Genomic DNA, 13,107 nt, shown 5'->3' on the forward strand with positions numbered 1-13,107 from the left:
CTTATTCCTTCTCTGGGCTAAATCTATTGAATAGGATTTACTCAGTGTTCACACCCACCCTTCTTTCTCTCTATTATAATAAGTCTTTGTGCATCTTCACCTGGTATTCATCAACTAATGCCTAGTCTCCTTTTTATATTTTTATTGTTTTCGAAGTACTATCAATCAAAGGTTGATTTTGCTTGATTTGCTTGATTAATAAGCCTCTCTTCTGTCTCATTAGAAATACATTTCTCAAGAGTGATGAATCACATCAGATTATACTCACTTTATATTTTACCTCCTTTTCAAGTACCTTACATGGATACACAATTCTCATGAGTCAAGCAAAGTCAAAATCATTGCATGAACCATTTTTACCATTCTCCCCCAGGTATACCCTCTTCCACACTCCCTCCCTTTAGCTCCCCAACCATGATTCTATTTTTTTTAACTTTTTTCTTTTGCAAGGCAATGGGATTAAGTGGCTTGCCCAAGGCCACACAGCTAGGTAATTATTAAACGTCTGAGGTTGCATTTGAACTCAGGTACTCCTGACTTCAGGGCTGGTGCTCTATCCACTTTGCCAACTAGCCACCCCCCCACCATGATTTGTAAACCCTTTTTAATTAAAGTATGGATTAAGATAGGATCACTTCCTAATCTCTTTATGTCAAATCCTTCTAAGTAGGTTATTACCCTCTGACCATATGGCACTATAAACCTCTAAGTATTTAGTAAATTAAAGTTACTTCTGATTTAATTAAATATAAAGCCTTTCAGTACTCTAAGTCCTGGGACACTCTGAAAGTCTCTCTTAAGAACTTTACAATTGATTGTAAGGTATGGGAGACACTGACACAGAGCTGCCCAGCATAGGGAAAAGTGCTGAATTCTTTGAGTAAAACAGACTTAAAGTACTCTATGAGCAAGACAGACCTAAAGTAGGTCAACTGAAACATTTCAGCTTTTCACCTGGGACTATTTGTGCATAACTCGTGGATTTTGAGTTCATAGTGGTCTTATCAGCCACAGTTGGATGCCCTATAATTTTTCTCAAACATAGGGATGTCATTTTGGTTATCTTCAATAGGACAAGAACTAAGCATATCCATATTCGTAAACTACAATCTCCTCAGCTATATTCAATCTTTTAAGTATCTTGAGAAATATAGTTTTCAAGAGTTATAACTATTATTTTCCCTTGTAGAGTTGTATATAATTCAATGAGTAACATTTGTGTTTTTGAGTCTTGTATTTAAAGACTGAATTTTCTGTTGAGTTCTGGTCATTTTATCAGGAAATTTTGGAAGTCCTCTATTTTGTTGAACATCTATCTTTTCCCCTGACAGAACATGTTGAATTTTGCTGGGTAGTAAATTTGTGGTTGTAATCTAAGGTTCTTTGTCCTCTAAAATATGTCTTCCAGGCCCTCTGATCCTTCATTGTCAAAGTTAATAAGTCCTGTGTAAGTCTGATTGTGCTTCCTTTGCATTTATTTATTTATTTACTTATCTATCTATCTATCTATCTATCTATCTATTTATTAGGGTTTTTTTTTGCAAGGCAATGGGATTAAGTGTCTTGCCCAAGGTCATGCAGCTAGGTAACTATTAAGTGTCTGAGGTCCCATTTGAACTCAGGTACTCCTGACTCCAGGGCCCAGGCTCTATCCACTGTGCCACCTAGCCACCCTGCTTCCTTTGTATTTAAAGGCTTGTAGTACTTACTCATTTATTTGAGCATTCTGAAAATTGACTGTGATAGTCCTTGAAGTGTTTATCCTGGGGTTTCTTTCTGGAGGAGTTCTGTGTAATTCTTTCAAAGATGATTTTTGTCTTCTTAATCTAGCAGATTTGGGCAGTTTTCCCTGATAATTTCTTGAAATATATTATCCAGGCTCTTTTTTTTTTTTTGATCTGGGCTTTCTGATAGACAAACAATTCATAATTTATCTTTTCTAGTTCTGTTTTCCAGGTCTTTTGCTTTTCCTAAAAGGCACCTTACATTTTCTTCAATTTTTTCAGCCTTTTGATTCTGATGGTATCTTGGTGTCTTATAGATTCATTGCTTTCTATTTGTTCAGGTCCAATTTTTAGGGTTTTATTTTCTTTGGTTAACTTTTGTGCTTCCTTTTCCAGTTGGTTAATTTTATTTTTTGTTAAGTTGCATTCCCTTTCCAGGTGGTTGATTCGAGTTTTAGATGAGTTGCATTCCTTTTCTACTTGGTCAGTTTTATTTTTTGAAGAGTTACATTCTTTTTTCACTTGATTATTTTTACTTTTAAAGGCATTGATTTCTTTAATCAATTTTTCATAATTTTCCTACATGGCTCTCATTTTTGCATTTTCTTCTTCCTCTCTTTGGTTTTTTAATTTTTTTTAAGCTCTTCTATATAGTTTTAGATTTCAGTCCATCTTATAGACTACTTTGACACTTGCCATGTAGGAAAATTTTCATTGCTTTCTTATTCTGATGTAGCATTTTTAATCATCTCTATCTGTGTTAGTGTTCTTTTAGGTTTTTTTTTTTTGCTTATTTTGTTTGAACCCTGCTCCTGTGGTATAGGGAGTGTAGACCCAAGCTTTTGTGCTGGACTGGGGCCTGACCCTTGACTTATCACTAACCTAGATGCTGCCTATTCAACCCAGGCCTTGCCTATGCTGAGGTTTGTTTCCTCCTTTATGTCCTCACTCTGTCTATGCAGTGGTTTGTTCCCAACCCAGTCCTGTCTCTGCCCCAGTGTTCCCAGGGTTCAGACTTTGGGATTGGGACGCTCCCAACTGGCTTACTAGCTAGCTCCAAGACCTCTGCTGTTTTCTAGCCGTTGGGACCTGGACTGCACTATGATGTAAAGTCTCCTGCTGGCTTTCTTACTCTCCCACCTAGCTGGGCTTTACATTCCTTTTTCTTGGAAGAAACAGATTTTCACTGAAAATTCTCCATGATGTTTATAGTTGAAATCTTGTTTAGATCTTGTCTTCTTTTGTTGAGATCTGTAGCTTTAATGTTAGTGTATAGGTTTCATTGAATGTTGTATAGGGATAAGTTCCAGGAACATGCTAACTTCAAGTTGTAATCTTAGCTCTGCCTTGAAAATGGATGTGCCTTAAATTTGAACCTTAGAAATTCATTCCTTTTGAACTAAAACATTGCCATCAGGAAATCCTTATCACGTATTAAAATAAAAATGCTCGTTGGAAAGTATTGCAAATTAAGCCATTATTAGTCATTAATAGTCATTATCAGTCATTAATAGCATGATTTAATGAAACAGTCCCCTCAAAAGAAGGTCCATTTTAATAGTGGAGAACAATAACCTCAAAGTACCATATTCCAGTTCACCAGTAGCAGAAATAATTGCTAAGAACAATCTTAAATGAGTTCATAAACTTAATTACTTGATTTCTATATTTATCAAAGTCAGAAGTAATTTCACATTCATAGAGAGAAATGCATACATATATAAAGCATTTTATAAAATTTAAATGCTATTGTTATATATTTATGGAGTTAGAGGAAGAGATAAGATTGTTTTATAATGAAATGGATTTTTTTTTGATGCCTTCTTAAATAAACCTCTGACTGATGTACAAGTTAGCCCCATCTTATATAGGGAGAAGAGTGTCCAGTCTAAATTCCATTCAATATACAAATTCAAATAATACTTGCATATGTATGCTTCTAAAAGTCTCTTAATTATTGTTTCTTTCTAGGAAATTTAAGATGCTAGCTGAATCATTGAAACTTATTATTATTAATGACATTTTAATAAATCTCTTTCTTCCATTTTCAAATATGTCAAATAAAATTACTTTGTTGAATTTCTGGGTATCTTTTATACTATGAAATTAGAGCTGGACAGGAAATAATTGATCCTTTACTCCAATGTATTCTTAACTTTTTTCCTCTGTCATAAGCTGCCTGGTTAAACCTCTATATTTCTTTCTCAGAATAATGCTTTTAAAGTAAGAAATTAATATGCATAGGATTATAAAAGAAACTAATTATATGTAACTGAAGTAATCAACATATTAAAAAAATCAAATCCACTTCTGAACACTCATTTTGCAAATTAAAAAAATATCAAACAATTGATATGCAAAGCTGTTAAATTTCAAAGAAAAACAATAGCTAGAAGTTGGTAAAAATAGTAGCCTTGGGAAATTAATTTTGACTTTGATTAAATATAGAAATTGCTGAGGTTCTTAATTCATCTTTGTTTTTTAGCACTGATTTCTGCTCTGGTCTATCTGCCTGTCTATCTATCTATCTATCAATCTATCTATCTATCATAACCTCTACTTTTGTAATATTCTCTGCCTTCCCCTCACCTCTATTACCTCTACCTCATCTCCACGAGTAAACTGATTCTATTCCTGGGTCCCTGGGTTCTGATAGGTTAACTTTTTCCTTCTTTTGCCAGAGCCCAGTATTGCACAACACTTCTCAGTGCTCTCTGGCAGTTCCTTCCTTCAATTTTTTTTCAATTATTTTCCCCCATTAGAATGCAAGCACTTTGAAGTCAGAGGCTGTCAGGCTTACTTGTATTTTCTTCACCAATGCATAGTACAGTGTGTAGCACATATAAAATGCTAAATAAAAACTTAAAAACAAATTCTATTGTGGCAACAGTTCAAATCTGGCCTCAGACACTTAATAATTATCTACGCTGTGTCACCTTTAGCAAGTCACTTAACCCCATTACTTAGAAAAAACCCCACAAACAATCTATTTTCTATCTAGCTTCCTTCTTTCATTCCTTCTTCATTTTTGTTTCTTTCATTTGCTTCTTTGTTGCTTCATTCCTTCCTTTTTCCTTACTTCCTTCTTTCTTTCTTTCCTTTTCCCTTCTTTTTTCCCTTCTTCCTTCCTTCCTTCCTTCCTTCCTTCCATCCTTCCTTCCTTCCTTCCTTCCTCTTCCTTCCTTCCCTCCTCTTCCCTCCGCTCTCTGTAGACCATTCAGATGATTTAGAATCATTCCATAAAATAACAAACTAGTGGGCAGAGAGAATAAGAACTATTGTAGAACAGTATAAATCTTAATTGAAGAATTCATAGTATTTCAATCCCTTATTTCTAAGAAATAAATTAAAGGAATAATCAGGAGACTTGTGTTTATAGGGGAACAAATACACCTCCTTTTTTCTGACAGAGAGAGATAATTTTCTCTATAAACCTTGGATGTTGTGTGTGGGTTCATTATAGCTGCTTTATTCAAATAGTCTCCCTCCATGTACTGTCATTGTGTTAAATGGGAGACAAGTTTTATTTAGGTCATTTTTTATTGTTTTCATCATGAAACATTTGACTCTTATTTGATCTTTATATAAGAATATACTTTTGCATATAATAAGAATTTAATATACTTTTTTCACTCAGTTATTCCTTTATTCCTTCATTTGTTGTAAGCATTTATGATCAAGAAGATATGGACACTGCACTGCATCATTCTAGAGATAAAATATTCTATTTCAGTTTTATTTTTTGCAGCTCTATTTTATTTTTTTCTTTTTATGCTATTATCATTTGGCACAGTATTTCAACAGAATGAATCTGTGTCCTAGACTTTACCAGTTGGAGGGGGAGAGAATGCTCTAAGAAAAGTATTCAAGTTAGAAGTGTAATACCTTTCTACACTGAAATAGGAGGTAGGTGGGTAGAATTTAGGGTAAGTTAGGAGAGCGATGCCCTCCTACATCATTTTATATGGAGAAACTGAGACAAATAGGGTTAAGTGATTTGTCCAGGGTCACATGGCTAAGTAAGTGTCTGAGGACAGTTTTGAATTCAGGAAGGTGTTTTTTTTTCTCACTCCAGTCTCAGCATTCTATCTGTTGTGATACCTGACTGCCCCTTTCATCCCAACTGAATATTATTAGATCTGACCAGTAGAGCTGGTATTGTACTGTGGTTCATCAGAAAGAATGCAAGTTTTGTGTTATAATGACCTAGGAATGAATCCTTGCACTATCACTTCCCACAAACCATGGATGAACCACTTAAATGCTCTGCACCTCAAATTTCCCTTCTTTAAAATAAACAAATTGGATTAACTGTTCAATAAGGCCTCTTCTAACTCTAAATTTATAAAATCTTCAGGTCTTTTAATTATTCCAAATTTTCAACAGTTATCATCAGAATGGTACTGTCAGCAGATCAAATAGGCTAAACAGAGATGGCTAGTTAATTTTCAGTGTGGGCATTTATAACTTGGAAATTGGAAAGTACTGCAGATTAGCTTTGATTTATTTGTTTTGTTGATTGTCTAGACTTAAAAAATGGAGAAGAGTGTTAATAATAAAAGACTAATCTTTTGCAAGGTAATGTGGGGTTAAGTGACTTGCCTGAGATCATAGCACTAGGTAATTATTAAGTGTCCAAGCTGGATTTGATCTCAGGTCCTCCTTATTCCAGGGCTATGCTTTATTTATTGTTCCATCTGGCTCCCCCATGCAGACTAATCTTAAAAGTGATTCCCAAGTACATTTTTTTCCTGGAGAGGCCAGTAAAAACACCCATCAGCACATTCCTGCTTACATGTGTAACAACTAAGGGCACACAACAAAACCTATCAGCATCCCAATTATATTCTCAATTTTTTTTATTTGTTAGGAGATAATAATTTTATCTGCTATTTGATCTTAATTTATTCTTCATTTTTATCTGTAAAATGTGTACATAAATGTAACTGTAATTTAACTATTCACGATTTCCTCCACTATAAATGAGATTAAACTGACCTGTAATTTAGAAAATGCAAGATAATCTATGATAAGGTGATAATAATTCCTGTCTTGACTATTTAGAGCACAATTATAAAACTCGAAATGGGGTACCTTTTAGGAGCAGCAGAGTAGTATTGAAAGATGAGTTCTAATTTAAAAGGCAACTTAGGGAAGGAAAATGCTTTTGATGTATGTATGTGTGTGTGTGTGTGTGTGTGTGTGTGTGTGTGTGTGTGTGTATGAGAGAGAGAGAGAGAGAGAGAGAGAGGAGAGAGAGAGAGAGAATTCAGTAATTATCTTGAACAGTCAAAATTCTTCAGAAAAAAGATAAGAAGATAGACTTTATCCATTTTGGCCTTAGCAGTCTTCTATTTTGTTGTTGTTGACATTTTAATTTTACTGAGTTTGTGACATTGGATATTGTGATTGCAAGTAAGAAAGTACACATAGGTAATATATGAAGACATTTTGGCTAACTACTCTTCCTCTAAAACCCTACATTGTTATAAGTAGAAATTTTGATCTTTAAAGTTAATATGTGCAGAACAGAAATTATGGCAGGTTCTACAAATCTGGAAAGGCTTCAAGTATAAACCCTATAGAAGACTATACCTATAATCTGAGGACTAACTTACTTTAAATTGAAGAGGCCTTGTCATTAAAACACTGAACAACAAAATATAAGCTCTGGCAGAAAGCTAACACCATGAAATAAAGAGCTCTTTGATTTTTGTATTCTCTTGTGTCCTGAAGGTTTAGTGCAGTGGCCCACACATTAAAAAAAAGTATCTGTGATGCCATCTGTGTAGTGATGAACTCCCCATATACAGAGTTCTAGTGAAGAAATCTCTCTATCAAGGTAAATTGGCAAAAACTCTATAATTTATATACTTAAAAATATGTCTGAGAGCAGAGAGAAACTAAATGAGTTGTCCAGGGTCATCTAAACAGTATAAGCTAGAGGTAGGACTTGAATCCTGACTGAGGCTGACTGTCTCTTCAGCACACCATACTGCCTCTATATTACAGTAATTGAATAAGTGTTTGTTGAAGTTAAAGAATTTTTACCCAACAGCTCTTAAAACCATACTGAATATGTGGAGAAGTTTAGCCTGAGTAACCTACATTAATTAAATCATAGTTTTTTGAAAGTATTAACATAAGAAGAACAAAGAAAACAAAATGGGAAAAACTTTTAAAAATTAAGAATAGAGCACTGTCACAGGACTTCTGAGTAGAAATATATCAAGGAATTAATCATTTTAACCCCTTCATTTTACAAAGGAAACAACTAAGACTGTAATGCATTTAATGATCTACCTAAAGTATTATAACTAGTATGTGGCACAACTGGAATGATCAACATATTTTGGCCTTCTGGCTCTACATCCAGTAATTTTTCCAGGATAAATCTTTAAGCAGAAAAACTCCTTAAGATGGTTTTTTTTTTGGTACAATTCTTGCTTTTAGTTTGTTCAAATATATCATCTTCTTTATGGGCTATGTTTTTTGTGGAGATATGAATAAATATGTACACATCTGCTTTATTAAACTGTTGTATTTTTGGCTCCATTTACCATTTTGATGAATAGTCATCAACATTATCTGAATAAGAAAGAGTGAAAAACTTGAGCTTGTACTTGTCCTTGAAATGTTAAAATGGTCCCTTGAGTAGTTAAGAAGGAACATTTAATTAAAAAAATACAGCCAAGAATGGACAAAATGTAATCATTTTCTGATCCACATTATCCACAATGTTGTCAGGAATAATTTTTTTTTAATTCAACATCAGCAAGAGTGATTTTAATTATGTTGCAAGTATGAGAATTTCACATCTCTCCTTTCACCTCCTGAATTTAGTTGAGAGATATTGATGGTTATGAGGTAATAAACATGATTTAAAATTTTAGACCATCTCAACTGGTCTCCACTGAGTGAGATAAATGGAAATAAGTTTTCTGATCATGGCTTCTTCTATGGCAGAATCCTTAGTGGATTTTTGTATTGCTGTATTGATTTCTCTATTGCATAAAGGAGTGTCTAAGACTCAAAGAATAGATTTGTTTAAAGTTGATAACACACACTTATTGCACCATTACTGTATAAATCTTTGTCCTACTTTATAGTCCATCCATTTATATGTACACTTTTTCCTAAATAAAGAATAGAGGGCTACATAATATGCTTTAGAGAATAGCAAAGTAGGTGACCATTAGTTCCCTAAAAAGGAACCATGCTACAGAAGTTTCACTGAGAAAAAGGTTTTTTGACTGAGCAAATTTCTCACAGCAACTTTCACATCCTTGTTCCGAAGGCTATAGATGATGGGATTCAGCATTGGGATGACTACCCAGTAAATCATGGAAATAAGTTTGTCTGTTGCTTCCAACTTGTCAGCTCTAAGAGGGTCCTGAGACTTGGGTTTTGCATACATAAAGAAGATGGTCCCATAAAATATAGTCACCACTGTGAGGTGGGCTGAGCACGTTGAGAAAGCTTTTTGCCTTCCCTTGGCTGAGTTCATCCTCAGAATGGTATAGAGGATAAAGATATAGGAGAAAAAAATCACCACCAATGGTAGAACCAGAAAGATCATGTTGGCAACCATCATACTAATCACATTGAGGGAAATATCAGCACAGGCTAATTTTAAGACTGCTAGGATCTCACAAGCAAAATGATTGATGACATTATTTCCACAGAATGGTAACTGCATAGCAAGAGTTGTTTGCATTACTGAGTTGATCCCTCCCAATAACCAGGACACTGAAGTCATCAGAACATACACAATCTTGTTCATGATGATGGGGTATCTTAGAGGGTTGCAGATGGCCACATAACGGTCAAAGGCCATCATGCCCAGGAGTAAACATTCAGTGCTTCCCATGGCAAAGCCAAGGCACATCTGCACTGCGCATCCTGTAAAGGAAATGTTTTTTTCCTTAGATAAGAAATTTGCCAGAGTTAAAGGTATACAAATGGTTGTGTAACAAATGTCCAGGAAGGAGAGGTTACTGAGGAAGAAGTACATAGGTGTATGAAGGCGAGAATCAGATATACTTGCTATAATGAGGACACCATTACCAAACAGGATTACTATGTACATCACTAGAATTAGAAGGAAGAAAATGATTTCAAGTCTTGGGTAGCCAGAAAGTCCTAGAAGAAAAAATTCTGTCACAAGAGTTTTATTTATTCTTTCCATTTCTTCCCTTTGCAGGAATTCATAGGAAGAAATAATACAAAATGCTTTTTATCACTGACTCACATGATATAAAGTTCTCCAGCAATTATATTACTTGGTTGTCACTATAGTTTGACTTGAAATTATTTTCATTTCTGATCTCAATGAAATTTCTTTTCTTAGCAGGAAGCAAGCACCAAAAGTACATGATCATAGGAAGCTCAGAAGTGTCTGCTTCTATTGTTGAATTCCGTCTTCTGGAGTTGTGGGACTCATGTCTGCTATGTCTCTCAAATAGTAATGTCTGATTCTGTGTAGACCTAGCTAGGGAATGACAGCAAAGGTAAAAGATCAAGAATGGGATTTTTCAGAGATTTTTTTAGTGATTCAGTATAACTGATTTCCCTTGCCAATTTGTGAATTAATTAGTATGAAGAATACAATTCAGTATAGGTTTATTTAGCACCTGCCATGGGCAAAATATTGTTAGCACCAAAGATGCAAAGACAAGAAGTTTATGTTTTATTGAGTGGATACAGTATATATACATATATATATATATATATATATATATATATATATATATATATATAAGCAAAGACTAAAAGGTAAAATGAGACTGACATTCTTGTGTAATAGTGAAAAGGTCAGACTTACTAAGAGTGGAGTAATGAAAAGTGTATTGGAGAATAATGGGTGGATAGGTAAAATGAGGTTGTAAAATCTCTTGGAAATTCATGCAGAGGAATCTGGATTTAGTGAACTAGTATGTAGGGATTCACAAAAGGCTTTTGATTAAAAGAATGAAATGGTGTGAACTACATTTCAGGAAAATCTTCACAGCTGGCCTGACACTAATTCTGGTAACCAAATTCATTACATGTCCATCAATTCATTCACTTGATTTGTTAGAATGAGTAAGTTTTTTAAGGGAGTATTTTCAAAGACTTTCGGAAAGGAATTTTTTGATGATCCAAACAGTTGAAATCGAAGTGAAGATAATATATATAATTTATGATATGCCAGGTCCTATGGGAAGCAGCTTTATCATTATTTTCTCATCTAATCCTCATAATTATCCTGCAAATTTATTGTTATTTAGTTGTTTCAAGTGAACCAGAGATCAAGTCCTCAAGAATTGTAGGCAAATGGGGGTTAGGCTTAGGAATTTCAGGCTAAAGAGGAAATTCAGAAACTAGGAGATTGCTAATAGCCTATTGAGTAAGACAGTATGGGTAAAATATGAACAGTTGTCTATAATATGCATCCTTGCCTATTAAATGAGGAGTTTAGACTAAATGGCTTCTAAAGAACTGTTTTTTATAACATTCTATGAATACATCAAAATGCTTACAAGCTACATAGCATTGTGATCTCCATTTTCCTGGAGTGAGCACAGTCATATATGTCTTCATTCATATACTTTACTCTTCATTTCATAATACCTGGAGAGTTTCAGAATTATAAGACTGGTATTTGAAAAATCAGAAACTAGAATATTTAGTCTCTGGAGTAAGTGATGGCCATTTCTCAGAAACTAGATATCTCCCTTTCCCCCTTCAAGGTGGATACTATTAGATTATTCTCATTTAATAGAAGAAGAAATTAAGGCAGAGATTAAGTGACTAGCCTAGAGTCACTCCATCAAATATATATTTGAACTGAGGTTTTCTTGATTCCAAACACAGCATTCAAACCACTATAACATCTGTTCACACACACACACACACACACACACACACACACACACACACACACATATATCTGTAGTATTTTATGGTTTACAAAATACTTTTCCATTTTATATATATATATATATATATATATATATATATGTATGTATATATATGAAATGAAGCTTCTGAGCAAATGAATGAATGAATAAATGCACAGGTAAGTAAATAAATAAACAAACAAATATAAGGGGGCATTTCAATTACTTTTAGAAAGTAATTTTTTGATGACCTGAACAGTTGAATTAGAAGTGAAGATAAAATGATAGTAACCAACATTACAACATTTATGATATGCTAAGACCCATGGGAAGCAGATTTATCATTAATTTCTCATCTCATCCTCAAAACAATCCTGCAATTTTGTAGTTGTTTCATTCTACTTTTCACTACTACTCTTGTGGTTTTCTTGGTAGAGATTCCAGAACAGTTTGGTAATTCCTTTTTCCAGTTCATTTTACAGGTGAAGAAACCAAGGCTAACAGGGGTAAGTAACTTTCTCAGGGTCACACAGCTAGTAAGAGTTGGAGGCTGGGATTTGAATCCATGAAAGATGAGCCTTCCTAACTTTAAGCTAAGTGCTCCATCTACTTTGCCAACTGTCTTCCTTTTCCCTTTCAAGGTGGATGCTTTTAGATTATCCTCATTTTATAGAAGAGCAAATTAAGGCAAACAGAGCCTAAAGTCATTCACCCAAGTAAATGAGCCTGGAATTGAGCTGAGGTTTTCCTGTCCAAACCCAGCATTTAAACCACTGTGTCACCTAGTCACCTCTGTTCATCCCTTACACACACACACACACACACACACACACACACAAACACACACACACACACACACACACACAAACACACACACAAACACACATATGTATGTAATGCTTTACAGTTACAAAATGTTTTTCCATACATCATATCATTTAACCCTTTCAATATGCCTGCAAAGAAAGCAGGGCAGGGATTATTAAATCATTATGTTGCAGAATTTGAAACTCCTAGAGTTTTAAGAATTTTGAAAAAAAGATTTAATCAGTGGCAGAAGCAGGACCACAGCCCTGATTTTTTTTAAACTGCTAGTCTTGTTGTTTTACTAAATTACAGATAATAAGACCTGGAGCTGGAAAAAGACCTCAGTAATTATCTAGTCCAACCCTTGCCTTCTTTAATTGAGGAAAATGAAACTCAGAAGTGAAATCACACATTAGTAAGAATTAGAGACTCTGGATCTCTTGCTTGTTCCTAGATGTAATAGTAATAAGTTCTATCCTTAGGACCAGCCAAATTCTGTGATTAGGTAGGAATGGTTTGTATCTGTGTAAAATGGGTCTGCTAAGCAATCTTTAAACTGAAAAGTGCCCTCCCTAGTCATTTTATCTTTCCTACAAACTGATGTGTATTGGGAGATTATATTTTATTGAAAGCTCAAAAGCACCTATATTTTCAAAAAGAAAATATTTCCATTCTCCCTGTGCAAACTACTCCGA

General features: G+C 34.3%; 1 protein-coding gene across 1 annotated transcript; it reads right to left on the bottom strand.

Annotated features, from left to right (window-relative positions):
* Positions 1-8,943: 8,943 nt before the first annotated feature.
* LOC141494758 (olfactory receptor 13C4-like) lies at positions 8,944-9,948 on the bottom strand. The gene has a single exon (XM_074195953.1). It carries the CDS (start codon positions 9,910-9,912, stop codon positions 8,944-8,946), a length of 969 nt encoding a protein of 322 aa, XP_074052054.1. The 5' UTR covers positions 9,913-9,948.
* Positions 9,949-13,107: the final 3,159 nt, after the last annotated feature.

This window comes from Macrotis lagotis, chromosome 8 (assembly GCF_037893015.1).
Source record: "Macrotis lagotis isolate mMagLag1 chromosome 8, bilby.v1.9.chrom.fasta, whole genome shotgun sequence".
Classification (NCBI taxonomy): Eukaryota; Metazoa; Chordata; class Mammalia; order Peramelemorphia; family Peramelidae; genus Macrotis; species Macrotis lagotis.